The sequence below is a fragment of the Pimephales promelas genome, chromosome 15 (assembly GCF_988280905.1).
Source record: "Pimephales promelas chromosome 15, fPimPro1.hap1.1, whole genome shotgun sequence".
NCBI lineage: Eukaryota > Metazoa > Chordata > Actinopteri > Cypriniformes > Leuciscidae > Pimephales > Pimephales promelas.
This window is the reverse complement of record NC_142783.1, coordinates 16,818,150-16,834,096: the sequence shown is the minus strand read 5'-3', so window position 1 is coordinate 16,834,096 and position 15,947 is coordinate 16,818,150. Positions and strand designations below refer to the sequence as shown.

General features: G+C 38.9%; 1 protein-coding gene across 3 annotated transcripts in view; it reads right to left on the bottom strand.

Moving 5' to 3' along the window:
* Positions 1 to 551: 551 nt before the first annotated feature.
* foxn3 (forkhead box N3) overlaps positions 552 to 15,947 on the bottom strand; it is a 126,972-nt gene continuing 111,576 nt past the window's right edge. For all 3 annotated transcript variants that reach the window (XM_039671326.2, XM_089120249.1, XM_089120248.1), the window contains exons 5-6: positions 7,640 to 7,748; positions 552 to 3,969 (exon numbers count right to left, since the gene is read on the bottom strand). In XM_039671326.2, coding sequence (XP_039527260.2) covers positions 3,501 to 3,969; positions 7,640 to 7,748 — 578 coding nt within the window. In that variant the 3' untranslated portion in view covers positions 552 to 3,500. The remainder of the gene's footprint in view (positions 3,970 to 7,639; positions 7,749 to 15,947) is intronic.

Below are 15,947 nucleotides of genomic sequence, written 5' to 3'. Positions count from 1 at the left end.
TAGTTAGTTAATAGTGAGAATTGAAACCTAATCTAAAGTGTGACCAATAATTGTATTCACCAATGATGCATTCAATTGATCAAACATGACAGTAATGACATTTATAATGTTACAAATGGTTTATATTTTAAATAAATGCTGCTTTTAAAATAACTTTATATAGAATCCTGAAAAACACTGAAGACTGGAGGAATGATGCTGAAAATTCAGCTTTGACATCACAGAAATAAAGTACATTCAAATAAAAAGCAGTTATTGAATATTTTGCAATATTTATTATTTTTACTGTGTTTTTGATCAACTTAATGTTGCCTTGACGAAGATATGAGACTTATAGAAAAATTTAAACAGTCTGACTGAACCCAATCTGAACCCTAAGTTTAGGCTAATACTTTTTTTCAGTTTCACTTCCTATTAAACATAACGCCCAAATCAGCTGTTAAAAAGTGACGTATTGATCTGGTTTGAAGAGCCATTAAGATATGACTCTTTTAAGCAATAATATCAACAATGCATTTAGAGCTGCACAAAACCATCATGCTAGTTCATGATCACCTTTGCAACTTTTTTATTGCAATTGGAAGACAATACATCACAGAAACTTGATGGTAGGGTTGGAGAAAAAAAAATCAAATGAAAGGAAAAACAAATGGAATTTGTCGTAGCAATGGACAAAGTGGTATTTACATTAATCGATAAATCTGTTGTCTTTGGCAATATGATTACAAGTCAAAGGAAATACAGAGTGCAATTACGCCTCTATATTGACATATTAGCAGGGTGCACATGCCATCAGACCGAATAATTCATTACCAAATGGACTCCGTTACTTTCATCTTAAACAACTCAAACAGAATGGCAGTTAAAACAGGAACTTTTCAACAAAACGATCTACAACAACAACAACAAAGAAAAAAACACAATGGGGAAAAAAAAGAAACACTTCGCCTCCTATTAAGGTTTTTTTTTTTTTGGCTGGCTCCTCTTTTTAACGTGTTTCAGGTTCCTCTGAAAGAACAGGAGAGAAAAAGTTACGTAGTGAGTGTTTTCTTTGAAGGAAGGCAGTGTATAAAGGACTCTCTCTGCTACCGGTTTCCCAGTTTGAAGCACATTGAACAGAAACGTGATATGGCAGATGTTGATAAAGACCAGCAGACAAGGTTATAATTGGGGTTATTTCGCGTAGATGTGGGGAGGAAACGTCAAGAAATGTCTAGCTTGGTTAGGGAAAGGCATGCCAACTGGAGACATCACATTAACACTCATGGGTCAGATATAACATTCAACACGCTACAAAACATTAGGTCGAACCATTATCATCGTCAGATGAACAGGGAAGACATTGTGACTTCATGAAACACAGCAATGCAGAGCGATATTAACAAATATGATTGAGAATATCTTATACATGGGTACATGAGAGAAATGCTACAACTCATTGACATGTTTCTGACTAACATATCAAGTATGCGTGTGTATAGAGTCATTACAGGCTTTGGCACTGAATCCTTAAGTTCTTTACTGTACGTTAAAACAATAAAAGTGCAATTTGGTGAGGTCGTGAAAATATATACACCAGTGTTTGCACTGAGCTCTGATATCACTTGTTTTCGTCTATAAGTGCTTAAATATATATGTGTGGAGGCGTAAATATCCGTCTGACTGCCTGTACGGAGAACTGAATCAATACTGATGACTCCTGAACAGTGCTACATGTAAATACGGGAACAAAAAAAAACGACTTGTACTGTAGATCCAAAGTCTCGTGGAACAAAATGGAAGACCCTGAATAAATCACAGACACGCAAATCCGGATTACACGTGGAAGAAAAGCAGGCACGAAGCCGGAAGGAGCAGGGGGACCGACACTCACTACGAACTTCTCCTTGAAGACACGGACATTGACGTAGCGGGTATTCGTTAGAGGGGCGGCTGTTAGTGTGGACCGAGACGGCCCAAGCCCGAGTCTTCGTATTGCAGAGAGAGTTTCCCAACAGTCAGTGTTTGTCCCTGAAGAAGGTAATTGTGAAGATGCCTGCTTTAACACAAAGGCGATGAGGACGACAAATCGAAATCAAAACTGACAAAAACAACAAAAGAGACTAGGCCTGTTGGCATAGAAATTAGAGGCGGTGCCTTAGTTCTCTAGGATCTATATTTATATGAAAATAATTCATGCTCCATGCTAAATACATTATTTACCTTACATGAACTTTGATTTTTTTTTTTTTTTTTTAAAAAGGTCTTCTTTTTCTTTACAGAATCCATGCAACACGATTTGGAAAATCCTGCTGGCTACATTGCTTAAATTAAGAAAAGAAAATGGTCTAGTGTTACTTCTATACAGTGTTTATCCTGACTGGATGAATTGCTTATTACATCACGAGGGTTTCAAATAAAAAAAACAATTATAAAACGTAAACGAATGAACACAAAACAACTCCACAGTCATTATTTTCCGCTATTAAAATACAATTGGCAGGTATTGTAGCATTAGCTCAGAGTTCCTTTTCATTGTGCCGAAGAAGAAATATCACCATCCACTATCGCTTTACAAGGAAAATATCACTCATTTTGATTGCTTAGGAAAAAAAAGAAAACGTGGGCAGTTTTGAAAGACATATTGGTAAATATATCACTTTTGCCACCAAAAAGCACTTTGACAAAGGCTTATGGTTCATTCTCATCGTGGTGAATTATGATTCACATGAGCCAAATGACAACTACAGACATGAGAGTTCTCCACTCGATGCTGCTGGACTTCTTTTAAGGGGAAGTGACATCACAGAAACTGCCTGAGGATTGTCATTGGCACTGCCCTGTGCTTCTAAAACATCTTATATTACATTAGAGATTACTAGAACCTAATTATCCAGCCCGTACTCATCCCAAGGCGTCATATACGACGCTTTTGCCAAAGCGTATACATCCAATGCATATGGCACCCTTTGGCGCAGATATATATGGGGCAGAATATATGGCGCCTCCTAGTGGTCTAACCCTAACCCTACCCGAGACCTAAACCTACCCATACTCTGTGCGTGTTATATTGACGCTAAAGGGTTCCATGTGCGTTGGATGTCTACGGGATGAGAATGCGTTGAATTATCAGTAAATCTGGCGAGCTGCACCACAAATTAAGGGTAGTTTCACTTCTCACTATGACAATGGGACAGGGCAAATTTTGCTATATTTTGTTTGTTTTTTTTCTCCTCTGTCAGAAGAATGAAATACTTTGTTGAATATCTTAAAAAAGGGAAGGCTATGGCTTCAATCTCCGTAGATTAAAAAAAAAAAAAAGAAAGAAATCACAATATAATAGGTGAACCAAAACAAGAAACCCTCAGTAAAATGTTACCTATAAAGATAGGAAAACAAAGTGATTGTTGATATTGCCACAAATCAGTAGAATTCACCTGATGTCCTGGGAAAAAAAATAGTAAATTCTATTCAAAGTGATGTTTTTTTTTTCTCTCTCTCTTTATAATACAGTCTTTTTGTTATTTTTGCTCTTTCTGCCCCTTTGCCGTCCGGTTGGTTATATTGTTCAAACATGCCCTGACTCCCGCCAGATGAAGCAGGGACCCGGCCGCCTCCTTCATCTCCTCGTCGTCACTTTCCGGAGGCTTCTCTGTGCGCCTCTTTTTTAGAGGAAGAGTGTCACTGGCCACTCTCTGTTTGACTTTTGTCAAATGTTGCCGTTTCTTGTGCTGGGCCAGAGCGAGGGCGTCCACGGACCACTCTTTGGGCTCCTTCTTGATTTTGCTCTTGTCATCGTCCTCTACATCGCTGCCAGTCTCGTTGGCATGGAAGCTCACCTCGCTTCCATCGCAGGGAGCCTCTTCTCCGGCGTCCGAGCTGGAAGATTTGGCAAAACTGTAGGTGTGGTCATCCTTGGAGTCGCTGCTGACCAGTGGAGAGTTACAGGTGGGCTCGCCGTCACTGGTAATCCTGTATTCGAGTATTGACCTACAACACAGACGAGAGATGCATTAGTGCAAATCGCACACATGCTGTTCTTGTACTGTGGAAGTGCTTCGTAAAACAAATGAACTACATGCGCTTGCTGTGTAATTATTTTGTTGAGCTGCTTGTAATTACACTACTATAGTAATTAATTATAATAATTTGTGTAACATTGACACTGTACTGATGTTTCGCTGTTTTTTGCACAGATGGCAACAACCTCTGGAACACATGAATACATTCAGTCCATTTGTTATTGTACAAAGAAATCTAAATCACAAAACCAGTCAAGGATATATTTCATATACTATTATAACTTAGGATATACTCAAGAAATAATTAAATAATCATAGATCATAGATTCAAAAGTTTGAGGTCAGTAACATTTTTAAAGACTTTAAAAGGCTTTATTTATTTGATTGTCTTTTGTAACAGGGTAAAATGCTAGAACTAAAACTGTGGTTAGCACATCTTACAGCTCTTCTTTTTTATTAAACTTGTATTGTGTGTTGGTAAGCACCACATCCTCAAATGTTAAAAACAATTATTGTAAGCATTTGTCTCTGAAATACACTTGAGCTTTGAAGCACCTCTTCAGCCGACCAACAACAATAAAAAAGTGAATTAATTAGCGGTTTAAAAAGCTCACCACTTTTTGGTAAAATAATATGATGAAAAATAAGTGAATAAAGATAGTTTAGCTCTGTTTATGCCTCTTATTCTCAGAAACAGTAATGAAGTGTCTTTACAATGACATTTGTTTTGTGCTTCTGGTCACAGTTCAGTTTAAGAGTGAAAAAGAACGCACTAAGCACGCTAAACCTCCCTCTGTGGTTCGAAAAATAATCATAAGAGCTTTTCCACTTCCTGCCTCCATATGTGCATTTACTGTATGACTCATAAATTATAGCCGCAGCACAGCAGGCTAAAGAAACTGCTTCAATAATTAATGCGTAAATGCAGTGTCACTCATTTTAAAGAGGCTGTTTTACTCTTTGGACCGTCGCTGCACGATATGGGCATCACACAGCAACTGAGAGGCCGTGTGTGCATATGGACAAAGGAGAGCTGTTGCTGAATGCTCGTATCATAATAGAGGTAATCTGACATATTTATATGGCCTTTTATTTATGCTAATGAAATAATGAATCTTACTGGGGGATTCATATATACAACATTATCTTTGTGACAAATAAGCACATTTCATTGATGTGATGAAACACAAACAACAAAATATTTTATTTAATATTTTTTAAATAATTATATAATTTAGTATTTGTTTTACAGATTTAAAGTAATTTTATTGTAGAACAAAATAATTTGTAAATAAATGCACGTGGAAAGTATGGGAAAATTTACTTATAGTTTGTATAGGTTTTTTTTGTTATGCAATCACTGCTATGCAAAAAGGATATATATGCTGGGTAGTAACTGATTACATGTAATCTGGATTACGTAAATAGATTGCAAAAATTAAGTACTTGTAATTTATTATATTACGTCTTAGGGCGTTTTCACACCTGAAAGTCCACACCAAGGTCCGAACCAAAGTTCACGTTTTGATACATTTTATACTTTCAGAAAGATTTGGTTTGGTTTCACACTGCAATTATGCGAGCGCACTAAAGAATTTTGCGCAACATACTTGCGTCCTGTCGTCATCATCTGTGGGCTGCATCTTGACATTGATTGGTTTAGTAAATGGACGTGCGTCTGACGTCTGAGTGTTGTCAATTCGGCAGGTAACTTTGACAACATGAATGAACAGACGCGTAACGTTGCAACTATATTGTTATTTTAATGGCATAATTACCTGCAGCACCAAATACACAATGCTAGTTCAAATTCGCTGAACGAACGTCCTCATCGTGGGAACATTTTATCAGTTTTTTTTTTTTTCAGTTTGATCCGGACCGAGACTAGCTCTTTTCGTCGGACCAAATTTCATCTGTTTAGTCCGGACCATGGTCCGGCAGAGGTTTCACACCTGTAATTTTGATTCGGACCAAACTGAAAAGTCTGAAAGTCTGGACCAAAAAAAAAGTAGGTGTGAAAGGGCCCTTAAGAGACTCATAATCAGATTACGGTTACTCTTTATTGATTACATGATTACATGTTATTCTCAAAATAGCTGTAAAGTATTCATAATTCATTGATGCTTCTCTTTTATCTTTTTCATTTTCCTTTCTAAAAAGCCTACTACTAATATAGGTTCAAAAGTTAAAAAAAAAAAAAAATGAACCATGTTTTACTGTCTTTAGAAGGCTTTTGTGTTTCAAAAACATTCAAACACACACAAATTGTCGGCCGAATCTCTTTAAATTAATATATCTACATGATGTTGCCCGTGAGATTTTAAGTGAATACGTTTATAGTAAGTTAAAAAAGTAAGTTAATCAAAATCAAATAAAAAATAGACTCTAATCCCAGTTTACTTGGATTAGATGGAGAAAATTCCAGCAATGTTTTTCCTCAAAAGTTTCTCTTCAGCTGAGGACAGAAAGTCGTATACATCTTTGGCCCAGTTTACACCTGATACTAAGATGCGTTTTGGTCGATCGGATAACAAGTAGACGAGGGAGACATTCAATGGTTACAACTGCTGTTTTAATCCGTCTTTGTCCACTTTCAACCACTTCTGTCTCGATTTGTTTAAGGGGATGGTATATGGGCTTTTCAGATCTTTTGTTATAATGGACAAAATAAGCTTACGAAATTTACGTATGAATGTGACTGGAGACAACGGAAAAACATACAGAGAGCAGCAGCTTTCGTTTCTGCTCTGATAGCTACAAGACCATGTCCAACAAAGTGAGTACCTGTTAGAAATAAAGAATTGTGAGGGAACATTGAGCTTGCTATGTTTTCCCTCTTAAAACCAAACTTCGGTCTTCAGCCAAAAAAGTTTAAATCCCATCTAGCTAGCATGCTTTCCATATGTTTAGTTCAGTAGGCGTCTTTTATGCACTGTTGGAACACATTCTACCACATGAGTGTTTAGACTATAAAATCAATCCGGTTTTCGATAATATATTTTCGACCACCTCTGGTAGTGGTTAAAAGTGGAAAAGCTCAAAAAGTTTTAATAATATGGACATTTTTATTTTTGGGTGAACTATTCCTTTTCATTACTCCTATTCCTTTAAAAAAAGTTTAGATTTTAATATATAAAGTAAAATTGGACTCATTACGATGTGACCTTGACATGTCGTTCAGGGGACTTTAGGTGAGCGTGCATAAAAAAAACACACACACCTCTCTGTTTTAACCAGTGATTCTGCTGTTGTTCCACCCATTCGAGCCCTATGTTCTCATTACAACCTTTTAGTGCCCAGGCTTATGAATGTTTCACAGCAAGACAAGACTGTCCATGTGTTCGGTCATGCCATTAAAGAAACTTAGTGATTATGTGATCAATTATTCATCTCACATCATGCATGCAAGAGCAGGGCCTAAGCCTGAATAAGGAGGTGTGCTGATGTCTGTGAATGACCTGGCTGTTCTGCTCTCATAAAAAGTAGACAGACTTCACCGAGTCAAAGGCAGAGATCAGATATGAACCACGATATGCAGTGTAAGCATGATTCTGATAGGCTGATAAACCTGTCAATCACGTAATGAGTCAGCGGAGACAAGAAATTTGTTTATAGTGAGCTGGAGGGACAGGACTGACCTGACAGTGGCTGTCCTGCTGACAATGGGGTTTATGGGAAGGGGTCGGATTCCTGGGAAGAGGCCCTGGCTCATCATTCGAGCTCCGTTCTGGATCACTCCCTGAGGGACTGGGGAGAAAACACAGATAACGTGGATTAATGGACAGAGTAGCTGCAAGCTTATGGGAGCACAAATTCAGAATGCAAAAAATTCAAAAGCATCACACCATGTTTAAGCTTTTAGAAATCAGCTTTAAATGGTTTTAATTCCAGCTGTTGATGTTGCAAAGGTGAAATTTCCCTGTTGTTTCAAATAGGTTCAGACAGTCAAAAACCTCATCAGTTCTCTTACAAGAGTCCTCTCGTGTTGCGTAAACTAGCTTACGCTATGGGAAAATCCATTGGCCATCGGTCAGAATATGGGGTACCTCACCATGACCGTCACCGAGACACTTGTGGCTGACACTAGCCAACATGAAGGAGTCTGACAGAGCCACGTTTCTCGACGCATGTGTCTCCTGCCGGCCTCTTCGGTTAAAGGCTTCACCGAGCGTTTCTACGAGGTGCAGAAAATGTCGCAGGCCTTGCAACATTTTATTCCGAGAACAAGGTTACGCTAGTAACCGAGTGTCATTTCAATCTGTTGAGCTGGCTTTTGGAACTTTGAACGCATGTACATAAACTTTTTTACAGGTAAGTAAAAACAAAGAAACAGTAATTGGTTCATTGGCATGTCAGACAGGTCTCTTGTCTAAATAGACCGTTTCCAAACAGACTAAACTGCGAAGTGGACTAGACCGAAAGCATAGGTCAAAAGTCTGGTTCTGAAGGTGACCAATTTATTTCGATAGTTGCAAAGTCTACTTATAGTTAATATAATGTCTAAAGTGAACAATGTCAACTACCAGTCATTGGAGTATTAGTAGATTTTCTGCTTAATATCTGCTAACACTTTATTTTGATGATCCCCAACAACTATAAGTAACTTTGCAAGTACATACTGTATCAACTTATTCAATAACAGTCTACTGATAATGACAGGTATTGCTGACATGTAGTTACTGTATATAGTTAGCATAATACCAAAAGTAAACTATCGAAATAAAACAATGTGAGGGAAAAGAACCCTCTAAATACATATAAATATGGATCGTCAAATTGTTTTCCACATTCAATCAGGAAACAACAAAACCAAATGGAAAATGAATTGCTTTCCAAGTTTCCTCTGTAATGTGAGGAAGAAAATATCCCAGACAGATAAAATAACAAACAAGATTGTACTACCACCTGAAGTATAAAGGGATAAAAAAAGACAAGAAAAATTGCCAGGTCACTTGATTCACAGGGAAGTGGGCTGTTATTTGATTGTTTTCATTCTTCTAATACTGATTATGCTACAAGCGACAAGAGCTCACTTTTTCTGAATGACTTCCCCTAAGAGCCCTGAATTGCATTGCCTCAAGATAATGAGTATTGCAATACATTACATTCATGTTATATTCATGTTTTATTAAAGGAAAATACAAAATATAGTCTCTACAAACAATAAGCTAAAATGAGATTTATCAAGATCATGACCAAACAATTGATACACCTCTTGATGGAAATAACATCACAACATTTAGTTGAACCAAGTTTTGGTCAAGATCTTGTATTGACAATACAAGAGTTGAGCCCTCTGTAAAGTCTCCTCCAGCACATCCCAAGGGATGTCAGTGAATTTAACGTCTGGGCTCAGAGATGACAATTCATGTGTGAAAATGATTCTTCAAGTTCCCTCCCAACCATTCTTTCCCAGTTTGAGCCCAATGAATCTTGACATTGTCATCCTGAAATACGGCCATGATGTGTCTCCCCACATTCTTGTTTAAGAAATGAAAAGCTACCCAATCCATCTACAGTATAAGGTTTAGAAAAACTTTTGCCAAACATATAACATGCCAGAAACATAATAATCACTGCAATTATGATCCAATCATAGACATTTGCCTATTTAAATCCAAACAGTTACTCTTTTTTTGGCCGGTCAGAATGCATTTGAGATGAGCAGCATCCTCTTTTAATAAGGGTTAACAAGTGACGCCAAATTTTCAGCGCTGCAGTCAAACGGGCATAATGCTCGCTGCCCTTCTCTCAGTCCAAGTACGGGCAACATACAGTATAGCTCCATCTGGAAAACCAACCTGGACTCGTAGCAGATGGCGAACACAAAAAAAGCACAAAATAACCATCCATTTAGAATCCAGCACACTGATCTAGCCATTAGGCAGGAGCATTGTTGCCTTGGCAACTGGTCCCCCTATGTATGGCATAGTAGCGGAACTCAGAGGTGACAGTGAGTTGTGGTTGTGAAGCCGAAAAGAACATCTGGGCTGGCGGGGTGCCCTCTTCACCCCGCCCCCCAAACCCTGAGGGAACACGCTGCCATAACAAGGTGAAGCGATGCCCTGTGACAGAAGCCGTCCCAGCTGACCAAGTGCACAATGAGAATTGACAGAGATGTGCGTCTCTCCACCAATTAGCGTGGATGGGCTAGCAAAGTGAATGGCTAATGATCTCGCCCCATTGTAGGCGGTTCATGTCGAGCCATCCATCCAGGCATCAGAAACAACAGCGGGACACAAAAGCGAAGCACATTCAGAGTGCAGCCACATCAGGAAGGAAGCCAGTGAGGCTTTTGTGCCTGGGGATGTTCCCTCTTTTATGTGCATGAGAGCTGTTAAACAAAGGCTAGCTCCATTGAAAAGAAATCCAGATCTGCGATCGCAATGAATGGCTTCACGTTAGCACCATTGACCGAGATTTTCTATGTGGCATTATGCGCAGATAATGCTGCGTTTAAAAGCAAGTATCGCGGATGGTGACTTCCAGGAAGCTCAGTACACACACGCAACAGGACGCTCACGGCGAAGCAGAATATGGAGCTGTGCAAACATCAGCAGTGATTCAGTGGCGTTTCTGTCACGCCGATGCTCATGGGAAGGTGTCCTGGCGCTCTCACAGGGCACCGCAGAGGCAGTCAGTGCACAAATGCTATCAGACTGTTCATTTGCTCGCTCGCTCTGCCTTCCTCTCAAGCACATTAATGTATGTGGCAGATGGCCCAGGAAACAGTGGCCCTACACAATTCTGTATTGAAAAGTCAGTTTCTCTCTAACAACCCTATTCTAAAAGGGGACTGTTGAGTTGATTACCAGCACACTGTTTGTTTCCACTAAAAAATATTTTGTAGGCTACAGTACATCCATTGTTATTACTGCAATCAGGGTTATTAAAGTGAACTGAAACTGATTTCAGCTGTAGTGGCCAAGGTAACATTCCTCATTTCCATTTAGTTTAACTTGATGAACTAAAATAACTTAATATAACTTAAAATATAAAAATACTATAAAACTATAAAAAAATAAAAACTCCGCTTTGTAACCAAGATTACATTTTGAGGTTGACACAATTTCAAAAATGATAAAAAAAAGAAAAATCAGAATCACACAGCAAAACACGAAGATTACATCCGCATAATTTCCGCATAAAAGAACTACTAGCCAAAATAATAATAATCATAATAATCTTTAAAAAAAATACTAATAATAATATAAAATATACCTAACTATTAATGTTAATCAGTAATTGAATGTTGATCCCTGTGTATGTTTGGTTGGAAACAGTCATTGCTGTCTCAGTCCCACTTGTCTGAAGTATAACATCATTGGTTACCCGTAAGCCACATAACGCAATCACCTCTCTCTCCAACTTAAACATCACCTCATTCAAAATATTTAACAAACACTCTTCTTGTTCGGGCTTCAGTTTGCAAATGCAGGAATATCTTCAAATCCGCGGTTGTTTTCAATTTCATTAGGTCGCTAGCACTCTCAGAACAAAAGCTGTCACTGGGGCTGTACCTTTTCAAAAGGTAAACTTTTGTCCATTTTAGGTGCTAATATGTACATTTGAGGTGCTAATATGTACCTTGTGTGTGATAATATGTACATTTTAGGTGCTAATATGTCAATTTCATGAGCTAATATGTCCATTTTAGGTAATATGTAGCCTACATTTTAGGTGGTAATATGTCAATTTTAGGTGTTAATATGTACATTTTAGGTGATAATATGTACATTTTAGGTGCTAATATGTCCATTTCATGAGATAATATGTACGTTTAAGGTGCTGATATGTACCACTAAGGTACCAATATGTAGCCTTTGGATACAAAAGTGTACCTTTTGAAAAGGTACAGGCCCAGTGACAGCTTTTGTACCTTTTTTTTTCTGAGAGTGTATCTCAGATTAAGTACAGAAGCAAACTGAAATTGAGCGGAAGTACAAAGTCTGACGTAGGTCAGGCTATAAAAAAGTACTCAGTAGTTAAAAAAATAATAAAATAAAAGGACTTCAGCACCTGCCTTTGCAATACTTGTCCACCAGGGGGAGTCATTCACAACAAAGCAGCTGTCTAAGGGAACATTCGGTCCACTCGTTCCGGTCATATAATCTTATCAAAGTACATTAAAAAAAGTGCATCAGAATTCATAATGTACACTTAAAGCCCAATAATCTCTAAATGCTTTTCTGGGGAAAAAAAGCATAAGAACTCTACATTTTTATCTTTTTAAATGTGATTTTGAACTCATTCAGATAAAATGTCAATCCAGTCTTGTTTTTTTTTTTTTTTTTTTTTTAGATAAGCTGTACCGAAAGGACTCCTTGGGCAAACTACACACTCAGTAAGAAGTACTTTAAAACGCTGCTTATACAAAGAGTTTTAGGGCGAGAGTGCTTTTGGCCATTGTTTTCTCACAATAGCTGGGGGCTGCGTGATTCGTACATTCGGGCCTATGACATGCACCACTGCTTCTGTTAAGCGAGCGCTTCTTTACTCACAAAAGCCAAACAGCAGGGACTCCACATCCTCTCAAGATTCAGCCTCCGAACATGGGGCTCTATGGCCACTGGGCTGCTTTCTGTATAAACACCATTAGAGGAGGAGGTGAAGGAGCTTTTGTATTCAACTGGCACACTTCTGTAAAAACAGGTTCAAGTAAGCAAGGTCAGAGGCCATATAGAGTGACTGACTAAAAGCTTGAGTTTGATATAGCGAGAAATTCTTCAGCTTTTAAGCTATGAAATGTAACGTCAGAGCAATAAACACGAATCCAAAGAGAACACAGTTCTTATTTGTTATCCAGAATGATAATCTGAAATGATTTTCAATGAAAATTTAAATCTCAATCGTCTTTTAAATGAAAACTGTGGTCTTGTCAGAAATATATCTTGCGCCCTAACAGTTCACCCAAAATAGGAAACATCTGTTATCATTTATTCATCTTCACTCTCCAAACCGGTTTGACTTTCTTTCCTTAACATGGAAATATTTGAAAGAATGTTCAATCACCCTTTAAATAATGAAAGCAAAGCATACAGTGACCACAGGCTATAAAGCTCCAAAACACTATAGAAGTTCCATAAATCTAAAGCATATGATTTATAAGTCTTTGTGTATTTTTGTGAGGTCAATTCACTGATGTTTAAAAAAGAAAAAAAGTGATGCGTTACAAAAAAATCAAATGATTATTATTATAATTATATTATGTACTATATATAAAAATCAAATAAATGTAACAAAAAAAGTGTCACTGTATAAGGTTAAGCAGACACAAATTGTAGGCATGCAACCCAAAGGCAAAAAAAAAAACCAAAAAAAAACACACACAGACCAATCCTGTCTTCATTTTTTCAGGTAATGAACTCATTCGGGAGCCAAATGCGAATCTCTCGTTCCAGGACTGAAGATTGAGCCATACATACACTGCCTGATGTGAAATCAGCTCGAGGAATGTCTGCGGCCTAAATATCCGATTCAACGAATATAAAAGAATCCAGATTAACTCCAGCAATACTTAATGGCGGCTGCAGCTTTGTAGAAATTTACATGCCCGCTCATTTAATCTAATACTGCATCCGCTGGAATCACTCCTCCGGGGTATAATGAGAGAGACACAGTGAGAAAGGAGATAAAGACAGATAAATACACAGAGAGACACTGAATGGAAGAGTAAGGGCGATGAGAAATGCAGATGACAAATTCCCTGTACTGTAAACTTGGCACCTGCTGTTGTGCAATAAAGCCCATGCATTTAGCTTAATTCTTTTCCCAGACGAACTATAGGAAGTATATTGGATTTGAGGGGATCGGTTTTCAGCTCGAATATTTTCACCGTGATAAATGTCAGCATTAGCCGGAATTAAAAGGAAGGAGCAGTCAAATGATACACTGCTATCTTGAGGCATTGAGGCAGGAATAACAGTGCAAAGTGATGCCGGTGTCTTAAACAATTCTCCTACATGCTACAAAAAAGCGCTCGGCTGTGGTGATTGATTCCCGCGTGCTGTGAGAAGTCCTTCTGCCTTTCACTGCCAAATAAAAGCTCCTATACGCACTCCAGAGATGGCTAAGGCATACATCACACACATAAAGGCTTGAGAGGGAGAAACAAAGTGAATGCCTTTTTGTTCACAGAGACGCAGCGACTGCCACGACGCTGAACCGAATCCAAACAAAATGTCGTTTAAGGATATAATTTCAGGACGAGTTGCTGTCAGTACACTGGCAGAGATTGAAGGGCCCTTTGTAGGTCACACACAGTGACAAGTGACCTCCTTAGGGACTAATCTTCCGCTCGCTGCTTCACAACTATTTACCAGGCTGCCATGGCAACCGAGACTGATATCCGAGCGTTCGGATCCCGCCTCTCGCGCTGGTGACCTGCAGCAAGGTCAGGCCAAAAAGATAAACAGCGCACGGGTCTCAACGTTACGCAACTCTCCCTCTGACAGAAGGCAGATGTGAGCAAACGAATGCTCTTTTTTAAGTTGGTGCCAGCCGTGTAAAACAGAGGCAGGCAAGATGCCAGCGCATGTTTTGAAGGCACGGCGTGTGAGCTCTCCCTTTGATTCTTCAGACAAACCAACATGTTGAAGTGCTTGAAGAATATCTATTATTCACAGGGTAGAGGACCCAGCGTTCATTTAAGTGTCAGGCTGATGAGATATAACACGCGCTGTCGGGAGCGCAGACTTAACAACGCCTCTCACCACATCTGCTCGTTTGTGTCGGGGCCCCAAGGTTAAGCATCTTTAAGTGGTACGTCTTCAAATACAACTATCGTGTTTGTAAATAAACTTGAAGTTCAGGTTGAGGTATGCAGTTGGAAAACAACAAAGTCGTTTATCTATGCTGGGTCTAGCTACACTTATTGTGTGTTCACACTAGAAGCTGACATTTTTTCAGGAATCCCGCGGGACACGGAAATCCCGCGGGATGGGAAACAAAATCATTATGTATCACGGGACTGGGACGGGAAGAAATGTCAGGGCGGGACAGGGAATCGTAAAACTTTATACCCAACTTTATACACAAATATACAGTTTCTATAAATACATTTTGAATTAAATTGTATTTGCCTCGTCTCTTTATGCTCTCCTGTTTGCGTTGGTGTGGCTGGTAAATTGAATGACGTGCTCCACACACCCACCATTTATAATTACCCGTACTATCCTATAATATACTGTACATAGCTGCCAGTGCCAACTCTCATGCATATTGGCCATGAGACACCCGCATTTGATTGGTTTCAAACGCCACACCCCCAATTTCTCACGCTGAAGTGTCAACCTGGAGTGCGTTTCCCGTACAACGACATAGTTCGCTGCTTCACTACCATAGTACGATGCATCGTTGGAAAAATCAACTAGCCAGTCGCGACTGTTTCCCGAAACCCAACGTTTTTTGTAGCAAAGTATCGTTCAACCATGTTGGTTTCGCACGTGGTGGAGTAATAACTACTTCTATTGAAACTGTTTGAGATCCAATTAACGCTAGAATGTTTATATATAAATTACAGACATGTCATCGGAGGACTATTTTTAATTGCTCTCAGTTGTTTTGCTTTATTACCAGACTCAATATTTGGCTCGTTCTTCCATAGTAGACCACGTTCACACATGCGCACTCTTCAAACACCACTTCAAATCTTTTGATAAACTAAAAGACGTAAATATAGAAACGATGCCTCTAACCACAGGTCGAGAGCTGTCGTTCAAACCACACAACTTTGCGATGCGGTTTTGCCAATGTTCGTTGGAATGATGGTTTCGGGAAACACTGACTCGTTGAACTATGCTAATAACGATGGAACTTGCGACCATAGTTGGCTAACGATGCTTTCGGGAAACGCACCCCTGATCGATCAAATGCCTGGAAGATGAGTTTTTCTGTATATCTACCTGTTGAGCCACTCGTGATTGAGTAGTTATGCCGCAAATTAGG